The sequence below is a fragment of the Phodopus roborovskii genome, unplaced genomic scaffold, assembly GCF_943737965.1.
Source record: "Phodopus roborovskii unplaced genomic scaffold, PHOROB, whole genome shotgun sequence".
NCBI classification, from domain to species: Eukaryota; Metazoa; Chordata; class Mammalia; order Rodentia; family Cricetidae; genus Phodopus; species Phodopus roborovskii.
The window spans coordinates 26,676,416-26,697,935 of NW_026126571.1; the positions used below are offsets into that span (position 1 = coordinate 26,676,416).

The window sequence follows — 21,520 nt, forward strand, 5'->3', positions numbered from 1 at the left end:
GAAAGGCTGCATATCACTCCTCATGAGGGAATGCAAATAAAAACCATACTGAGGCATCACCTCACAGCTGTCTGTATGGCTCCTGCTAAAACAGAACATAACAAGTGACTGAAGGGTGTGAACAAAAGGGAGTCCTTGTACTGTGTGGGTGGGATGAAAACTGGTACAGCCATATGCAAAACAGTTGGGAAGTTCCTGAAAAACACTAACAACAGAAATGCCATAGAGTACACTAAGTCCACTGCTGGAGTGCCAAAGACACAGCACCCCATGTTCATTGCAGCAACATGCGCAAGAGCCTGAATGTCCACAGATGGGTGAAGGAGAGCCTGAATGTCCACAGATGGGTGAATGGACGAAGAGAACATGGTCTGCATGAACACGTAGCCTTTTCAGAGAATTGTCCTGTCTTTTGGCCATTTTGTAGCCAACATCTTTTGTTTTTCAGGAAATGTCACACGATTAAGGGAAGAGTCTGGTGACAACCAAGTATGAACAATATCACACAGCCCCATGTCAGCAGTTTCTGGGATGGCAGAAGCCAGTCTCTCCTAATGGACTCAAGCCAGCCTCAGAACTCAGTGGTGGTGCACTACAGAAAAGAGCTCAAATGAAGTTTATTTTTAAATAAAGTTTACATCTTTATAGATGAAATCCCCCCCTTTAAAAAGTGAATCTATACATATATTTGCTGTTTGTGACAGGGTTTCTTTATGTAGTCCTGGCTGCCCTGGAACTTGCTATATGGACCAGGTTTGCTTTGAACCCATCAGACTCTGCATCCCAAGTGATAGGATTAAAGATGTGCGCTACCACACCTAGTTTATACATTGTTCTTAACCTTTATTGTAATAAGTATACAAGTACACACGTACCTGTACACACACACACACACACACAGAGAGAGAGAGAGAGAGAGAGAGAGAGAGAGAGAGAGAGAGGGAGAGAAAGTTGCTGTCTCAGCACCTTGTAGTACTTTTCAAATGTAGCTATAATACATTTTTTAAAAAAGAACATATTTGGAGCCTGGCATGATAGCACACACCTTCAATCCCTATCATTTGGGGTAGGAAAAGGGATGGCAGGTGGATCTCTGTGAGTTAGAGGCTAGCCTTATTTACATATTGAATCCCAGGACAGCTAGGCTTACAAGAAGATACTCTATGTCCAAAAACAAACCCAAAACAAACAGTAACAGACACATTTGGGGCTGGAGATCTGGCATAGTGGTCAGAGTGTGTGCTATTCTAAGAGGACCTGAGGTTGGGTCCCAGCACCCACACTAGCAGCTCACAACTACCTGGGACTCCAGCTCCAGGATGGCTTCAAACTCATAGATCTGCCTGCCTATGCCTCCTGAGTGCTGGGATTAGAGGCATGCACCACCATGCTTGGCCAATTGTCTGAACTTTTAACCAATATTTCAGAAGGTTAACAAAACAAAACAAATACCATAAAACAAAACAAAACAACCTCATCAATTTATGATCTTGCCTCTTCTCATGGCTCAATGCTCCATCTTCTCTCTCCCTTCCTTTTGATCTGCTATATACATACATATACATTTGAAATACACAGTACAACCCTAGATTTTAAAAAAAATCTGAAAATATAGTATTTAAACCATGACAGAACATGGCATAATTCTTCTTGTTCTTACAGAGATGGAACAGGTCTTTGAATTCATAAATGACATCTCTTGGTCAAATGTTCCCTATCCTTTGGCTACATCCTCAGTATGGCTTTGCCTTGTAAAGACTTGGATGCAAGGCCTGCCCGCTCTCTCAGCAGACTGGCTTCCTCAGCACTCTGGAGAGTCTGTGTGTGCTTCAGCAGGAAGTGGCTAATGAAGAGTTTCAGGCCTTCTTGCAGCATCCTCAGCTTTGGGTTTTCAGATACTCTGAAAAGGAATTGGAGACAGGTTAGGGACACAGGCTGGTCTTCCAGATCTCAGTGCCTGGCACCTCTAGCAGCAAGGCAAAGCCTACTTTTAGGCATTTGTTTTTTTGGATGATGGGATGAAACCCAAGGTCTTGCATAAGATAGGCAAGTGCTCTGCTACCGAGACACCCCCAGCCTGCCCCTTACTTACAAAAATCTATTTTTAGGCACAGTCTTGTTGTGCTGTCTAAGCTGGCCTCGAACTCCTGTACTCAAGAGATCCTCCTTTGCTCTGCCTCTAGAAAAGCTGTGACCTCAGGAATGTCACTACAGCTGGCTTCTTTTTTAAAGACAAAGCAGCCTAGAGTGGCTTCAAATTTGGAATCCTCCTGTCTCAGTCTTCAAGGTGCTAGGACTACTGGAACATGCTACCATAACTGGTTGCACCCAGCTTCTTTTAAACTAGGATTCTTTGTTAAGAACCACCTTTATTGAGGTCAGTTTAGTCTTCATAGCAAGCTCCAGGCCAGCCAGGAATATACAGTGGGATTCTGTCTCAAAAACAAAATAAAATGAACAAACAAACAGTAAAATAACTTTTTCTTCTTCTTTCTTTCTTTTTTTATTTTTGAGACAGGGTCTTACTCTGTGTCTTAGTCTGACCTCAAAATCACCAGGCTGGCCTTAAGCTTATACAATTCTCCTCAGCTTCTTAAATTCTGGGATTACAATGTGAACCCAGATGCCCAGCTTTCACTTAAAAACTTCCTGAGGGCTGGGGAATGAGGCTCAGTGAAGCATATGCTCAGCACAGAGGCCTGGGCCCAAGTCCCAGCACCTCATAAGAAGAAAGGAAATGAAACCCATGGAACATTACATATGTACTTGTTACAAACCACTGTTCTCTATTAGGCAAATCTTGCAATTCTTTCAATCCAGTGCATAGGTAAAAAATCATGCACTAGGCATAACCCTGGCTTTGTAAGGCACCAGCAGTGAAATGGGAGTAATCTCCACGCTTGCTCAAAAGGCAATCTCTCTGCATTTTTCACATCTTGTCAGGAAACACTGGGCACATACCTTGAGAAAATTAAACCCAGGTCTTCTTCTTCTGTTTCCATCAACAGCTCAGTCAACACTCTCCGTAGGAAGTGGACTCTGGGTTTATCCAATTCACTGAATTCAACCACCTAAGGGTTAGGAGGTAGGAAAACATTCTGCTGATTCAGGGTTACCATGATTTGTGTGACACTTGCTCTCTGCAACACCAAGTGCTGGCAAGTACACAGAGTACTGCTGGCAGGGTGAGTGGGCTGGCTCCTAGGCTACAAGCAACGGGGGCATAGCTACAGGGGATTTATACACTCCAGACCTGAAGTTTACTTAGTATTGTTTCTGTCCTCTTAAGGAGCCACTCTTCAGTTACAACTCACAGAGGGTGTAGGCTATAGCAGAGAATTGGCACAGAATATGTCCGCGTTTTCCAGGACAGCATCAGGGACTGTACAAAGCATGTCGATGTCATCAGTGGGATAAGCATACTCTACTTCCCCCATGGTGGACTTCCGCACAGAAGTCACTGCTCAGAGAACCAGACACCAACATGGGGAAAACACAATCTAAGATGAATTTAAATAGAACTTCCCAAGCTCTTCCAAACACGCTTTCCTTAACACTGAGGGCTTTTCCTCCAAAACATTGGGTTTCTTTATTCTTTTTCCAATGCCTCCCATCCCATCCTACGTCTGCTTATTTTGTTTTGTGACTGACCTCCGTGCCAGCTGAAATGGCATGGTCATTTTTCTTCTCTCTTCCAGGCAGCTGCTGAGATTTTACAGCTTGCCTGTAGTTTTTCCTTTTTCAAATGCTAATAAAATTGCCTATGCTTTAAAAAAAAAAAGATTGCAGAAGTACAGTGTATGGTAACAAAAAGGCACTGCCTAGAGAGGCCCGAGCTATGCCCACATACACTGCTTACAGCAGAAAAGCATGCCTAAGAACAAGGATGAACGCCACATTGGGCACAGACAAGAGCCCAGGAACAGGGCCAGGGATGTGTCTAGGGCCCTGTGATGGTTATTCCTGGTTATCAACTTGACTACATCTGAAACTAAAACCCCACCTGTGAGGTTCTGATTAATTTGAAATTAGTAAGATCCACTTCTAATCCAGAGCTTGAGGTGGGAAGATTCACCTTTAATCTGGGCCACAGCTTCTGCTGGAAGCCACAGCAGCACAAGGAAGAAGGAAGCTTTTGCTCTTTGCCTGCCTGCTCTGCCTTGCTAGCCCACCCATCCCTTCACTGGCACTGGAGCTGCTTCTTGAGAATTCCAGCACACACTCAGGACCAGCTGAGACATCTAACCCCATGGACTGAGCAATACTAGATTCTTGGATTTTCTGCTCACAGGCAGCCATTGCTGGATTGGCTGGAGCACAGACTGTAAGTCATTCTAATAAATCCCCTTTCTACTTATACACCGAGAGATTTACTCTATGTGTTGCTTCTGTAGAGAACCCTGATTAATACAGCTATCACCCACAACTGACTCCTGCCCACTTCTCACAGTCACAGGAAATTGTCAAGGACAGATACAGGACACAGGAGGCTGCCCTGCAGATCAGCAATGACACAGAAGGACACTGAAGTGAGCACTCTGACTTGTCTCTGCTATTTATCTCCTTCAGGACTTTTTAGGAAGCCTCCTGTGCCTGGCTTCACTGTTTTCTGTACTGATGTCTTAGGCGGGGAACTTACAACCTTATGGCATTTTGCAGTGACGATCCATAACTATGTCTTTAAAAGGAGGAAAGTCTGTCCTAGCTTGTATTATGTCAACTTGAGACAAACGACAGTCATCTGAGAGGGAGGAACTTCAGCTGAGAAATTGTCTCCATAAAATGGGCTGTAGAGAATGATTCAGGAGGGCCCAGCCCACTGTGGGTGGGGCCATCTCTGGGCTCAGAGTCATGGGTTCTGTAAGAAAGCAGGCTGAGCTGTGTTCCTCCAGGACCTTTGCATCAGCTCCTGCTTCCAGGTTCCTGGCCTAACTTCCCTCGGTGATACCTAGAAGTGTAAGTGAAATAAACCCTTCCCCCAGTTGCTTTTAGTCTTTGTGTTATCATAGCAATAGTAACTAACCCTGAAGACAAAGTCCTACTTCACTTTATGCTCCCAGCCGAGCTGTGACCAGTTCAGCATGGTTGCTGGGAATTGAACTCAGGACCTCTGGAAGAGCAACCAGTGCTCTTGACCACTGAGCCATCTCTCCAGCCCCCAGTTCAGCATTGTAAAACTATGACTTGATTATCAAAGAACATGTAACTGGGCTGATGAGATGGCTCAGCAGGTAAAGTCATTTGCTGACAACCCTGATGACCTGAGTTGATTTTCAGAACACGTGGTAGAAAGAGAACCAATTTCTGATAGTTGCCTTTTGACCTCAGCACATGCAAGCCCCCTACCCCCATATAAACATATACATACATGAAATAAATAATGTAAAGCAAAACAAAGCCAAAAAACAATGCAAACCCTATAACTGAACACTAATTCTCTAAGTAGATTTACATTATATATTGGTTAGATATTGTCTGTGATGGCTATGATCTAGGGATAGTAGGGGTGGATGGCAGCAGCAGGGCTGGGGAGGCAGAGGCAGGCAGATCTCTGAATTCAAGGCCAGCCTGGTCTACAGAGTGAATTCCAGGACAGCCAAGGCTTCAGGGAAACCCTGTCTTAAAAAACAAAACAAACATACAAAAACCAAAAAGAAAGAAAACATTTCAGAAGCTCAGAAAACACACTTTAAAAATACACCAAATAAAAAGAATTTTACTAATTTCTTGCATTATACTAACCTTTAGGATAGAAAGTGGAAGTGACTTTGTCTTCAACAAGTGTGCCACCAGATGAACCAGATTTGAGAACTTAGTGGACGTCAAATTTTCTAAGTCCCGAAATTTGTCCCATATGCTGAACTGGAAAGTCATCTAATTAACAAGGGTAAAGAAGAAAAAAGTTAAAATGTAACAAATCACTGGAACAACTCAAGATGAACATACTCTAAAGGTATGCTATTTCTTATTCCTTGTCACTAACCCAAATAAGGACTAAAAGCAACTTCACTGTCCCTTCCCACAGCAGCATAAAAAAAAAAAAAAGTCCCTTTTTGTTGTAGTTTTGTCTCTCTCAAGAGAGGTTGCTAGCAACAACCAGTTATTAGAGACCATCCAGGCAGCCTGACCCCAATCCTTCCAGCTGTAACAGACAAGGTGCCTTGGGATGTTCTGGACCCTTGTTACCTTGCCCCACTGTTCTATCTTCTCTTCAATTCAGGTAAGCCTGGACAAGATCCATGATGGGAACATGGACCTCCTGGTAATAAGCCAGGCAGATGTACTGGTGGTCTTTTAAGTTACCTGGAATCTCCTTTCATAGCTACAGAACTTGCTAGCCAGGAAAGCGTAGAAAGGATTGTAGGTTTTTTCCTGCAGGCAGCAATCCATGAGGATGTGAACAATCTCTCTCTCCTGCTGGTCTTTCAGCCCAAGCCTGTAGACAAACAGCTAGACTAAGAATGTATTCTACTTTCAATTTTCATGGCAAAATCAGCCCCTCCCTGTCTGAGGAGTCCAGTGGAAAGTGAACTGGTAAAGACGGTGATGACATTCACATATTGGGACACAACCCAGTTTTGTTCCTAGCTTCTATGGGCCTCAGTTTTCCGAATAATATGGTGAAATGTGTGAGCTCCCAATTGTAAAGCAGCTACAAAGCTGAATACTGGTTTTTGCAGTTAATACACAGCACTCTCCTGTGATGCCATGAAGCTGGGTATGGTTAAGGTAATGGCTTTACTTTTTGATTTTTTTAAACGGTATTTTTAGATTTTTAATTTCTGTGTGTATGGGTGTTTTGCTTGCATGTATATCTGTGCATCACCTGCATGTCTATTGCCCATGGAGACGAAAAGCAGGCACCTGAGGCCCTGGAACTGGAGTACGGATGTTTGTGAGCTGCTACATGGGTGCTAGTAATCAAACCTAGGTTCTGTGGAAGAGCAGCAGCACCAATTGCTCTTAAAGGCTGAACCATCTCAGCAGACACTTTCTGAGGCTTTTTTGTTTTGAGACAGAGTTTCTCTGTGTTGGCTGTTCTTAGGATGTCCTGGAACTTGCCCTATAGACTGTTGGCCTTGAACTCAGAGATCCTAGTGCTGGAATTCAGGCGTGGGCAACCACACCTGACACTTTCTGACTTTTATAATTTAAGGTGATTTTCTCACTTTTAAAACTTAAGGTGACAGCTTTCATGCTACATAACAATTACCCAACACTCAGGAAAATGAGGTGGGAGATTTGTGAGCTCAAGACCAGCTTGACCTATACAGGGAGACCTTTCTCAAACCCCCAAAAACACCCTTCCCCCAGGTAAAACTCAACAAAATGCACTCTTTCCTGTGTACAGCCCTGTGAGTGTGGATCAGGCAGCAACCACCACAGTGGAGATACAGGAAGTTCTACAGCTCCTACCATCCCCTTCCTTCCTTTGCAGCAGGGTATCTCCCTGAAACACAGGCCACCATGGATGCATTTTCTGTGCCTCTCTAATTCTGCTGTGTCAACAGTCATGAAGTGGCTGTCCAAGTCTAGTTCCTTGTCCAGGGCAGGGAATATTTTAGAACCATGCATGATGGTGTGAGCCTTGCTGCTCAGTCTTCTGCAGAGCTGACTGACAAGAAACACATGTACCTAGGACCCACAGTTAGTCTACCCATTAGTGGAAGAACACAAGGCCTTTGAGTTTTTGGTGATTAAAAATAACCAATCGCCTTTCTTCTGGAGGGCATTAGGAGTTGAACCCACAGCCTTGTACAGGCCAAGCAAGCCCTCTACCACTGAGCCACGTCCCTAGCCCCAGCTGACTACCCTCTGAATCCATTAGCTATAGACAAGGCAGATGCCCTATGCCTTAGGAGACAAACAGCAACTCTGCTGCCATGTTACCCCCAAACCTTCTCCAAGCAACAAACAAAACCCAAAACAGCATGCTGTTCAAGGTGTATGTGGGCCACCCAGATAGCCAGTTTCATTTCAGCTGTACATAATCCATGGAGTTACATATCTACAAGAATAGGCAGTGATTTAAAAAAGAAAAGAAATCTGCAGTGCTGGAATGCTGGAGTCAAGGGCCTCACACTGTTGAGTTATAATCAAAACCCGGCTAATGACCTTCATGAATAAAAGTAGGGTGGGCAGGGAACCACTGTTAAGTCTGATAGAACTTTTTTGTATCCTAACAGAAGTAAGATTCTCCAGCTTTAGCCTCAAAAGTGCCAGGCTAACAGGTTATACCACCATACCCGGCAATGTTAAAGGTTTGAAAATGTTGAAATTAACAAGATATTCTAGTTTCCTGATAAAAACACTCTGATGAGGAGCGGCTTGAGGAGGAAAGGATTTATCTGGCATCACTGAAAAAGTCCAGGCAGAAACCACAGAGGAATGCTGTTTACTGGCTTACCCTCTGGCTTACTCATATTAGGCTAGCTAGTTCCTTAATCAACCCAGCACCACCTGCCTGGCATGCTGCTGCCCACAGTGGACTGAGTCTTACATCAGTTAAGACAGCCCCTCACAGACCAACCTGACACACACGATTACTAAGATTCTTCTAGCTGATTCTAGGCTGTATCAAGGTGACAGTTAATGCTAACTAAGCCATAGGAGAACAGTGAAGGAAATATTTTTTGGCATAAAGAACACCAGTGTCAGAACAGGGACATTTCCCAAAGGTCATGTGTTGAGGGGTTGGTCTCTACATCATAGCTTCCACAAAATAAGCAGGTCTCTTCTACCACACATTTTCTGCAATGATGTACTGTCCCACCACTACCCATCACATCAGGGCCAAGTGACCATGGACTGAAACTATAAGCCCAAATAACTTTTCCTCCTTCAAGTTGATTTTCTCAGACATCCTGCCTCAGTGACAAAAGTTGACTAGCAATGGAAAGTCAGACCCTTTGACTGGACAGTATAATCTTCCTTTAACAAAGTCTCTCAGAGACAGACACTGACTGGGGGACTCAGTGCTACCTACACTGAGCAAACAGTAAGGTCTCAGAAGCATAAGCAAGCTCAAGGTTTCCATATTAACAAGGTTCAGTTTCAAAAACCCAATCAGGCAAGATGGTGGTGGCGCACCTTAATCCTAGGACTTGGGAGGCAGAGGCAGGCAATTTCTGTGAATTTGAGGCCAACCTGGTCTACAGAGTGAGTTCCAGGACAAGTCCAAAGCTACACAGAGAAACTCTGTCTCAAACAAACAAACAAAACCTTAAAAAAAAAAAAGAAAACTCAATCAAGACTTGCACTTATATCTAAATTTGAACCAATAAAGGATTTGACATTCAACTGTTTATAATAACTTTGTAAAATTTACAACTAATTATAGAAACTATATTGTAAAGTTTTTATATTAAGAGAAAGATAGATATAACAATTACAGCCTTGGCAGACTATCAAGTGTCTGGTTATGTAACACGGCCAGCCAAGTTCTCAAATGCTACTTATCAAGTGTATACTAGTAGAGATCAATGTCTTATGAGGGTCACAGGGGACCCAGAAACCCAGGTGAGAGGAAAGTAATGGGGAAGACTCAGTTACTGAAATTACCCAAAAGCTAAAACCTAGATCAACATACTTTGTTATGTTTATTAAATAACATATCAAAATGTTCACACCAATGCTTACTTCAGCAGCTTTTCAAAAGCATCCAAGAAGTCCTCACTTGTCATTATAGTGCAGAATATGTTTCTCCTGACATCAGTGTTCATTCTCTGCTTCCTTGCAAGCTCCAGCATCTTGGAGCTAACCTGAAAAAGAAAGAGATCAGTGTCCTGCCTGACCCTCCAATCATCCCAATGGGCGCGGTCTCCTCAGAAACAAGACACTGTTCCTTAGCAGTTCTGAACTTGAATTTCTGAAGTGTAACATACACATTTGAGCATGTGATTGTAAACTATATGTACATGTATGCATGTAAATGCCTTGTCTGTATTCTTAGGCAACTCTTACAAAGGGAGAAAAGCTCAGTGGGAGCCTTCTCAGGAGGTGGCTCTAATCTGTGGATCAGATCTGTGCATCAAATGAAGATCAAGTTCAGATATATGCAGCTACCAGCATCTGGGGGCCACAACTAGGAAGTGAGATCAGGGTCCCCAGGAAGGAAAGACAAAAAGGAAATTGGAGTTACAACTCGAATCCACAGTAGGAACTGGAACCTACACCTCCTGGGAACAGCATATGCCCAAGTTCCAACAATAGCTCCTCTCAAATGAATTCCATTTTCACCCCTTTCTCATTCCATTCAATTTCTAGATTTTGTTTGAATTGGGTTTTGGAACTTACTTTTTTGTTTTGGTTTTCATTTTTCAAGACAGGGTTTCACTTTGTAGCCCTGGCTGTCCTATAATCATTCTGTAGGCCAAGCTGCCCTTGAACTCACATAGATCCACTAGCCTCTACCTCGAGTGCTGAGATTGAAAGCTCCACGTGCACCACCACCGCCCGGCAGGCTTTGGAGCTTTTAAAAATTCTTAAGATGCAGAAACTGAATTAATCGTATGCCAACAGGAGCTACTTCTTCTATGAAGCCTCCTGATAAGCCTGTGTGGTACATTTCAAGAATACGCAGGAGTACTAGGGAGCTATTTTGGGCAGAGCAGACTTCAGACACAGCAGGTCAGGAAGCCAACAGGGGTCTTCATACCGTTCCTGCAAGTGGCTTCTGTAGTTGTGTTTGATGACTGTTGTCGATCATTGGGGTCCCACTCCATGCAGACCCCACAATCCACCAACGGCCAGTCTGTTCCGCATTTAAGATGCCATCCCAGGAGATTCGGAGCTGAGTCTCAGAACCAGAGCCAGCACTGCGTACCTGATGAAAAGAAAAGGCTTCATGAAGTGTTTTGGCTGCCTCATTCTGTATTTCTATCATGCTTTGTTTGAAAATGGCAGTTTCCATGTATGACTATGGCAATGAATGATGGACAACTGGAACAGTTAGCATGTTTGGAAAAATGCCAGAAAGAGCTATCAACTCTCAGTGTTCTGTTTGTGAAGTCTATGGGTTCATTATCCAAATGTGTGTGACCTGAGCTCTGCAACAATGTCTGTGTGACTAAAAACTTAGAATGACTGTGGTAACCATCTCAGGCTATATGGCAAGACTACAGGTTGGACACCTGAGAGGCTTCTTGGTTCCAGGTGGGGCCTGGCCTTCTGAGTATCAATAGAGGATCTTACCATACAGCCTTAGCTTAGCACCTCAGGAGACTCATACTGGGCACTCAACTAACCTGATGATTCCTGTGCATGGAGGTTCCCCAGTCTCACTATAGACATACAGTTTCTAAGACTTGTGCTGAACATAGTCACAATGGGTCAGGATGACATGGAGGCTCAGGACAAACCAGAATAGGGTGTCACTCACCAGTGCTCTCTGTAACTTCCTTAGTTTCTCCACAGGCTCAGGATCATAGCCAGGGATTTTACGCATGTCATTGTTCTTCAGAGCCAACATGGTCTCCAACATGAACCGTACCTTAAAGGAAAAGGAAAACCATCTAAACTCACCATTTAAAAGCCACTGACGATTCAATGCTGCAAGAAACACCACAGATGAGAGCACTGGAAGGTCTGTGAGACTTTAATATCTCAGTAAGGGGTAGAGTATTTTAAAATAGACGCATCTCACTATCCAGAGGCCTTCTCTCCTCCATTCCCACAACCCCAGCCCTGGGATGAGGGTGACCCAGAACCCTTCCTTGCAAACACTTCTTCAAAACTCATCTAGATGACAAGCTGACTATTCAGAAGCAGTCAACTTCCCATCTCCTCCTGTATGTTCTTCAGAGTGACCCCAAACTCCCATCTCATGTTCCTGCTCCTCCAAAAGTCACTCACTTCAGACTCCCAAGACTACAACCCACTGTCACCACACTTACACATGCTACTTTTGTTTAGAGATTCCTGAAGCCGTTCTCCCTGCTCTGGCCCAATCTCTTCTACACCGGGTCAAAGTGGCCATCAAAGTAGAGCACCTGCCAATAACTATCTGCTCAGATCTTCCTCCACCCAAGAAAAAAAACCTGGCTTCCCTGAGCCCTACCTTCTCTGTGGTCAAACCCCACAGGTTCCTGAAATGGTGCTCTTCAGCATGACATTCTCCTTCCTCCTTGAGGGCTTCTCAGGTGCTGTCCTAACCCTCAGATGGGGTCAGAGCTGTGAGTCCATTTTATAGAGGAAGCTGGCTGGCAAGACTAAGTCTCTGCTGCTCAGAAGCAGTGCCACACATCCTACCCAGGCTGACAACTGGCCAACAAATCAGTTATGATCATAAAATATGTATGGTTCTTAATGAAGAAACAAGGTCCAAGCAAGGCCCAGCACTCAGAAGAGGATCAAGAGCTTTAGGCCAGCTTGGGCTATATGGTGAGACTACTCAAAAATCCAAGAAAACAAAAGCAAATCCCTCACAACCCAGGTCAGTCTGTAGGCCAAAGACAAAACCACAGGAAAGTACCAGGTAAGGGAGAAGAAGACAGAGAGCATTAGGGCATGAACTAGTTTTTGGCCAGATACTCATTTGTGCTCGTCACTCTATGTGCTTTGGGGCACTCAGCAGGTCAAGTGGCACTCCTACCCTGTTCTGGTCCTGAAACTTGCTGCCTGCCCCACTGGCCTTGGCCTGGGCATCTGTGATCAGCTGCTTAAGTGACAAGGCGTCATCTTTTCTCAATGCAAAGCCCACATTTTTCAGCATCAACAGGATCAGCTCAATGTCTTTTTCCGTAAAAGTTCCAACAAGCTTCTTCAAAATGTCAAAGATGAGGAGAGACTGTACCACGTGGAAGTTGTACAAATGGGCAATCATGGTAAACAGGTTGTCCAGTTCTTTCCCCTCACCTCCATCTTTATAGATGGCATCAAACTTCTTCACCACAGCCTCAAGGAAGCAAGCACCAACCTGAAGGAGACGGAAGGAATGTCATCATGCCATTCTGGGACCCTGCTTGTCAAATGCACAAATACCTATAAAGTACAACATGAATACAGGGGGCATAAGAACTCTAGCAGGGGAGTTGGTGGCTAAGAATACAGACTTCAGAAACTCAGACTTCACATACTGATGAGAAGATTCTACATAACAAACATGGTACTGAGTGATTGCCTCAGCACACAAGCCTTTTCTGTAAAAATATTCTCACTTCTTTAGAATCAACAACCAAGTGGCTCTCTAGAAAAATTTCTTTTAAAAAGGTGATGGCAAGATGGCTCCGCATAAAGGAGCTTGCTTCCCACCTGGTGACCTGAGCCTGATGTCGGAATCCACATAAAGGTGATAGCTAGGGGACAGCACCAGGCCAAGACCTAGCAGATGCCTGATGAAGCTGGGCAAAGTCACTACGGCACTGTTCTTTTGGTGCTCTGGAACATTCTTTTTACAATTTCTAAGTTAATGCTGGGGAGGAAGAAGGCCAGGATTTCAACCAGTGGTGGTTCTGAACGAAGGCAGTGAAACCTGAAGGTAGGAACGGCAGCGACCCTCCTGTTAGTAGCACTGTCTTGTGACTACTTTCTCCCGCAGGGTATCCAGCTGGGATAGATAGGAAAGAAAGGGCTGCTTATAAAGTGACCTGGGACAGACTGGCAGGGTAGGCATCACTGGGTGTAATCCTAGCATTTGGTCTGGCTCTCCAGGAACCAGACAGGATTAAGTAGGTTGTGGGATGCTGGTCAAAATCTGGTTCAATGGCAGTTGGACCTGTGCATATTTATGCTAAATTCACATCAGGTAAGACATGTAGATGTACAAGGGTAAATGAGATCCACATATAACTCAGAGTGTAATGGGCAACTACACACAGGATTGCTATACTGCAAAACAATGACGTTAGAAAAGACTGGCAATACTGATTTCTGGAGGCCAAAACTAAAGGCCCGAGGCTTGATACCCAGTTCAGGTTTTCTCACTGAAGAAAAACCTAAGAATATCCTCTCTGATCAGTACCACTATCTTAAGCTCATGAAGAATGTTAACAGTCAGGATGCTTCAGAGGGCAAGAAACATTGAGACATCAATTCAGGTATGTTTTCAGTATACAATAGGTCCAATTATATAAAAGGTTAAAATTTTGATTCTATTAATGTTTTTAAAATTAAACATATGAGTATAACCTAGAAATAGGAAAAAACAAAACAAAGAAACAAACAACAAAAACAAACAAACAAAAGAAACCTCATGTTGGATATGTGAATTTTAGCACAGATCTGCAAAGGCCTGAATGTTAAGTGATTGAGAGAAGGCAAACAGTAGCCAAGAACATCTTTAATATTTTTCCTTCCATGAGTCCCTGGGAGGTTTTTCTCGGCACAGTTTAATGGGAACCAGCATCCTGAGAACACAGCATATCTGGCACAAGCCTTAGGGGACGCCATTAGCTAAAGTACTATAATGACTTCCCCTTGAACAAGTCATCTCATTGTCCTTCATGCTATTAGCAAAGGTTTAAATGGGAAGTAGGACCAATAATTTCAGGTTTTCAAATCAAGTAAATTCCTCATGTGCTGTGGTGGTCACATCTATGACTTTTAAAATAACTCACTGCAATGCTGTCTGCACTCAAATCACTTTGATTAAGTCTGCTGAACTGTCCCAGTGTGGTGTAGGATGGGGGAGACACCACAGCAGCCAGAGAACAGTGTCAATTACTGTGATTATGGGGCTCCAGGAAAGCTGTCCAGGGCGTCCATTACACTTTGTAATGGCAAGAAAATGGACTCAGGCATTCACATGTGAAAATAAGCATGGGGGGGGGGGGCGCTAGGGCTACATTAGCTCAATTCCTGAGACAGTCAGAGTAGATCTCGCACAGCAGGGCTTTTGAGGTAGTTAAGTCACTCTGTCCTCTGTCCTGACCTTCCCAACACCTTCACTCTCAAACTCACTGACTCCATGCGGGACATTACTATAGCTGACATAGTCAGGGTATGGAGAAAAGGCACAGATAGATGTACCTCTATCCCAACTGTGTGGTGAAGGATGCTGACTAAGAGGACGTGCTCCATCATCAGTCTGCTGGGCATGGCTGAGGCAGTGACACAGGCATCCATGAGGGCAGCGGTCAGGGTGTCGTTCATGTGCTTCCTGCTGTGGGCCATGTATAGCTCTTCCAGCTGCCCACTTATAGATGCCATGTTTGGCTCGCTCAACCTGTAGTGGAGTATGAGCAAAGTGTTACTGATACATTCTGTTTTATGCATATTTCTGACCCAGAAATCACCCTGACTTTGCCACAAAAACCTGGTGCATACTTCTCAGAACACTCTAGAACCCTGAAATAATGATGTGACCATCTTTTAGCAGAGACCCTAGGATCTCCTCTAAGTCTGTATACATGCCCATAGGTAGCCTGACCTAATATCCCCAGAGGCACTGACCACTCCTAGGCGGTGAGTCTCTTATGTGACACAAACATACTTTGTTCCTATACTGTGTACCTGTGCTTAATACTGAACCTGCTGTTAAAACAACAGGTAATGGTGGAATTACAGAGTATTAGGAAAACAGCATGAGGTTTTTTTTTTTAAATATAGTATTATAGTTTATTTTTATTTTTTTGCATTTTTTTTTAAATTTATATTTTACATTCCAAGCCCAGTTCCCCCTCAGCTTAAGGTTTAATGAAAAAGAAATCAAAAGCACAGAGGGAAGAGGAGGTGTGACAAGGGCTGGCTTGAGACCCTTTTGTGATAAACAGCCATACATCTGGATATTGGCGGCAGTCACCAATCTTCATGCAACAAAACTCCACAGAATCAGTCTCAGCCTCTGTCTTGAAAAAAATGATGAGAACTGAAAAAGTTATTGGAGTTGTGTGTCAGTTTCATTTGAGACAGGGTCATGTATCCAAAACTGGTCTCAAACTTCCTAGTTAAGGATGATCTTGAACGTCTGACCCTCCTACATGTACCTCTAGAGCCCTGGGATTACAGACATTACAGGCATGTTTTACTATGCTTGGTTTATGTTGTCTGGCAAGCTAGGGCTGCAGGCTTTGTGCAGGTTAGACCAGCACTCTACCAACTTAGCCACACCCCCAGCTCTCTCTGTGTTTTTAACTGTAGTATAGGCTGAAGTGGCCCTTCTAAGGACCTCCCAAACACTGTTTTTAAACTCCCCATCATCTACAATAATAAGCCTTTTTTCCCTTCCCTGAAACAGTATTTCTCTGTGTAGCTTTGGCTGTCCTGGAAGTCACTCTGTAGATGTGGCTGGACTTAAACTCAGAGATCTGCCTGCCTTAGCTACTTAAGTGCTGGATTAAAGGTGCACACCACCACAGCCTGGCCTATAACAACAAGCAACAAAAGAACAATATATATTTGAAATCTGACAAAATGAGAGGTGCCATAGACCAGGACAGTGGACACCTTTACAGGACCTGAATGAGGCTGAATGAGGGACATGAAAGAAGGCGGGGGAAGCTTTAGACAAGTGATTCCAATTCAGCCAACAGGGAAAGGTAAGTGACATCCACTCGGCTCCCAATGGAAAAAAAAAAATTATTTTTTTAAGAATCAGTGCTCTGTTTGCACTGTTTGCACTGATGCACCCCAGAAGAGGGCATCAGGTCACACTATAGATGGTTGCTGGGAATTGAACTCAGGCCCTCTGGAAGAGCAGCCTTAACCGCTGAGCCATCATCTCTCCAGACTCCTTTCTGATGTTTTACTCTTAAAATGGACAATAAAAAACATAGACATGGATGCTGACTGAGGGGGACCCTGTTCACCCCCAGATGAATTCACTTTTGCAGGGGGGGGGGCAGGGAGGGGTGACATCAGCTGGACCACTCCTGGGATGACACAGAGCCCTGCCCTGTTCCTCCCTGCTTCTCAGAATAAACTGCAGCAGGGCTTCAAACATGGAAAGGGCAATGTCAAACACCTGAGCATCCCACCTCTTCAAGGTTAGGTCCAGTTATCTCACACGAAGGACAAGGATCCAAGACGCTGTCTAGCCCCAGCCCCATCATTTGCCTTTTAGACGACCTCTAGAGTTACGTGATGACATGCCACAATTGTGTAAGGTTACCTGTTAATTAGGCCTTTAACGTGTTTCTTCAGCCTTTCTAGCTCTTCTTTCTTATGGGCATCCACTGTCTCCTCGACCCTCAACCGAGGTGGGATGTACTTTTCACCACAGTGACTCTCCTTGAAGACAGGAATAAAATTGCAAAAAAAAATTTACGATGGGTAAATTTAGTAGTTTCTCTCGTTATTTATTCTTAATACCAACCACACGAGAATTTGGAGCAGCTGTCGTTACAAGCCACCATTTTTTAAACGAAGAAAAGCTCTACCGAGTGAATGCCTGGAATGGCCTGGGTCAGCCTTTCCCTCAGCAGGCTGTGGCTGCCACTGTGTGTCACTGCCAATACTATTCTGTCCCCTGCTCCCTCACCCTGTTTGGAATGACAGCCCACAGGGCCTACAGGTTGTTGGCGTCATACCTGGTGCTCTGAGTCATCTTCCGAAGAACTTTCGCTCTTTTCTACCGCCTCTGCAAAACGGACTGTCTTCCTCCCTTTACTTGCTAGAGTTCCACTTTCTGCTTCTTTCTCATTTTGCAAGCTTGCATCCTCCTGATCCTCCCGCTGCTCTGTCGAGTCTGAGTCCTCCCCACTTTCCTCGGAACTGTCCTCTAGGTCACTCTCCATGAGTGTCTGTCCAGTGTCCCCCTTTTCTTCCTCCTCCTCCTCACTGCTTTCGTACAGGCCGCCGCTTCTGCCACATTCCAGGGCCCCTAGAATGTAATCCAGCCCGTCGCGCGCGAAGCTGAGCGGCACCGAGCTGCCGTCGCCCTTCTTCTTGCGCTTGTTGAGACCGAGGCAGCGCTCCAGCTTTCGGATCTCTCGGTCCTCCTCCTCGTTGGCCGCTAGAAGTGCCCGCTTCCGGGCGGCGGCGGCGGCGGCGGGACCGCGAGTCCCGGGAGCATCTTTAGCCTTGGCCTTAGTAGAGATCGCCGTAGCCGTGGAAGCGGACGTCTTAGCCTTCGCTTGGGTCGCCGCGGCCTTCAGGTTAGCGGAGGGAGCCTTGGCCTTGGCGGGGGTCGGCCGCGCCTCGGAGGGCGGGGGAGCCTCCCGGCCGCCGGTAGGGCCGACGCTACCCTCTTGGTCCCCGCCCCCGGAGCCCCCCGTCCTCTGCAGGCGCCGCGCTTTCCTCAGGTGTCGCTTCTGCTTCCGAAGCTCCTTGCGGCTCTTTCGCCCGCCGGGCCGGGAGCGTGCCGCAGCGCCGCCGCCCTCCCGGCCCTCTGGGGCCTCGCTCTCGGAGGTAGCCCGCACGAAGTCCTCCACGGCCAGCCGCAGCCGCTTCAGGGCCCCCTCCCCGCCACCGGGACCGCGGCCACCGCCGCGACGCTTCGGGCGGGCCATGCCCCGGTGCGCGCCACCACGGCCGGCAGCGACCATGCCTGCAGATACGGCTAACTTCCGGGGTGCCCGGCTATATGCTTCCGCTAGGGGTGGGACTTCCGGGAGAGCGCTTCTCTGAGACTAAAAAGTTGGGATGGCAGGGTGGTGCCCTCTGTTGGTCGGAGGGCGGCAGTCACAGACACTTTTGAAAAGTGAAGCCCAGAAGTCAGAGGCAGGCACATCTTTGAGTTCAAGGTCTACAGAACGACTTCCAGGACAGCCAGGGATACACAAGAGAAACCCTGTCTCCAAAACAAAACAAAACAAAACAAAACACCGGCGCTTTGTTTTGGGGTGCACAGTGGAATTCATACCGGCTATAAGTTCCACACGTATAAAACTTCCACACACCCTTGCATTTCTATGAAGCATGTGTACCCAAGGGAAGACAGTCAATACTGTTTCCTTATGTATCTTTTTTTTAATTTAATACTTTTTCTTATTTTACATATCGATCCCAGTTATCCCTCCCATCCTCCTATTCCCCCTACAGATCCCCCACCCATCCCCCATCCACTCCCCAGGGAGGGTGAGGCCTTTCATGGAGGGGGGGTATCAAGTCTGTCACATCATTTGGGGTAGAGCCTAGGCCCTGCTACATGTATATCTGGGCCGAGAGTGTATCCCTCCATGGAGAACGGGCTCCTGAAGTCTGTTCCTGCACTAGAGATACATCCTGGTTCCGTTGTCAGAGTTACCATAGCCTTCCCAGGCCTCCTAACTGAGACCCACGTTCAGGGGGTCTGGGTTGGTCCTATGCTGGTTTCCCAGCTATCAGTCCAGAGTCTATGAGCTCCACCTTGTTCAGGTCAGTTGTTCCTGTGAGTTTCTGTAGCCTGGTCTTGACCCCTTTGCTCATCATTTCTCCCTCTCCGTAACTGGATTCCAGGAGTTCCGCTCAGTGCTTAGCTGAGGGTGTCTGCTTCCATCATCTACTGGGTGAAGGCTCTAGGATGGTATATAAGGTAGTCATCAATCTCATTATTGGGGAAAGGCATTTAAGGAACCCTCTCCACTATTGCTTAGATTGTTGGTTGGGGTCATCCTTGTAGATCTCTGGACATTTCCCTAGTGCCAGTTTTCTCTTCAAACTTATAATGGCTCCCTCTATTATGATATCTCTTTTCTTGTTCTTTTCTATTCTTCCTCCAACTCAATTTTACTGCTCCATCATGTCCGCCTCTCCCCTCCTCTTCTCCCCTTCTCTTTCTCCTAACTACTTCTCCCACCCTCCCGCCTGCTCCCAATTTGCTCAGGAGATCTTGTGTTTCCTAGCTTCTCTGGTGGTATGAATTGTAGGCTGGTAATCCTTTGTTCTATGTATAAAATCTATACATGAGTGAGTACATACAGTGTTCATCTTTTTGTGACTGGGTTATCTCACTCAGGATAGTTTCTTCTAGTTCCATCCGTTTGCCTGAGAATTTCAAGACTTCATTCCCCCCCGCCCCCCACTGAGTAGTACTCCATTGTGTAGATGTGCCACATTTTCTCCATCCATCCTTCTGTTGAGGGGCATCTAGGTTGCTTCTAGGTTCCGGCTATTACAAATAATGCTGCTATGAGTATAGTTGAACAAGATGTCACTGTTGTATGAATGTGCATCTTTTGGGTATATTCCTAAGAGTGGAATTGCTGGATCTTGTGATAGACTGATTCCCATTTTCCTGAGGAACCACCATACTGATCTCCAAAGTGGCTGTACGAGTTTGTACTCCCACCAGCAGTGGAGGAGTGTTCCCCTTTCTCCACATCCTTTCCAGCATGAACTGACATTGGTGTTTTTGATTTTTAGCCATTCTGACAGGAGTAAGATGGTATCTCAGAGTTTTAATTCGAATTTCCTTGATAGCTAAGGATGTTGAGCACTTTCTTAAGTGTCTTTCAGCCATTTTGGATTCCTCTATTGAGAATTCTCTATTTAGTTCTGTACCCCACTTTTTAATTTGGATTATTTGATGTTTTGGTGACTAGCTTCTTGAGTTCTTTGTATATTTTGGAGATCAGCCCTGTGTCAGATATGGGGTTGGTGAAGATTTTTCCCATTCTGTGGGCTTCCGTTTTGTCTTGTTGACTGTGTCCTTTGCCTTACAGAAGTTTCTCAGTTTGAGGAGGTCCCATTTATATATATATATATATATATATATAATCTCAGTGTCTGTACTACTGAGTTATGTTCAGGAAGCTGTCTCCTGTACCAATTTGTTCAAGGGTACCTCCTACTTTTTCTTCTAAGAGATTCAGTGTGGTTGGATTTATGTTGAGGTCTTTGATCCACTTGGACTTGACTTTTGTGCATGGCAATAGACATGGGTCTACCTGCAGTCTTCTAAATGCCAGCATCCAGTTGTGCCAGCACCATTTGTTGAAGATGCTTTCTTTTTTCCATTGTATAATTTTAGCTGCTTTGTCAAAACTCAGGTGTTCAAGGTGTGTGGGTTAATATTAGGGTTTTCAATTGGATACCATTGGTCTACCTGTCTATTTTTGGGCCAATACCATGCTGTTTTCAGGACTATAGCGCTATAGTAGAGCAAGAAGCCAGGGATGGTGATGCCTCCTGAAGTTCCTTTATTGTCCAGGGTTGTTTTGGCTATCCTGGGTTTTTTGTTTTCAAGTTCTGTGAAGAATTGTACTGGGATATTGATGGGATTGCATTGAATCTGTAGATTGCTTTTGGCAACATTGCCATTTTTACTATGATGATCCTGCCTATCTATGAGCATGGGAGATCTTTCCATTTTCTGGTATCTTCTTTAATTTCTTTCTAGAAAGACTTAAAGTTATTGCTATACAGGTCTTTCACTAGTTTGGTTAGGATTACCCCAAGATATTTTATGTTATTTGTGGCTATTTTAAAGGCTGATGTTTCTCTGATTTCTTTCTCAGCCCCTTTATCTGTATATAGTAGGGCTACTGATTTTTTTTAGTTAATCTTGTATCCTGCCACTTTGCTGAAGGTGTTTATCAGCTGTAGGACCCTGGTAGAGTTTTTCAGGTCACTTACGCAAACTATCATACCTTCTGCAAATAGTGAAAGTTTGACTTCTCCCTTTCCAATTTGTATCTCCTTGATCTCCTTTTGTTGTTTTATT

The 21,520-nt window shown here is 45.0% G+C and overlaps 1 protein-coding gene across 1 annotated transcript; it reads right to left on the minus strand.

Moving 5' to 3' along the window:
* Positions 1-600: 600 nt before the first annotated feature.
* Positions 601-18,442, minus strand: Nom1 (nucleolar protein with MIF4G domain 1). Its single transcript, XM_051202926.1, has 11 exons — positions 17,466-18,442; positions 17,048-17,166; positions 14,968-15,163; positions 12,593-12,916; positions 11,381-11,491; positions 10,658-10,825; positions 9,640-9,761; positions 6,304-6,436; positions 5,743-5,874; positions 2,962-3,071; positions 601-1,900 (listed from the first exon to the last, which is right to left on the minus strand). Exons 1-11 carry the CDS (start codon positions 18,420-18,422, stop codon positions 1,726-1,728), a joined length of 2,547 nt encoding a protein of 848 aa, XP_051058883.1. The 5' UTR covers positions 18,423-18,442; the 3' UTR covers positions 601-1,725.
* Between the last annotated feature and the right edge of the window lie 3,078 nt (positions 18,443-21,520).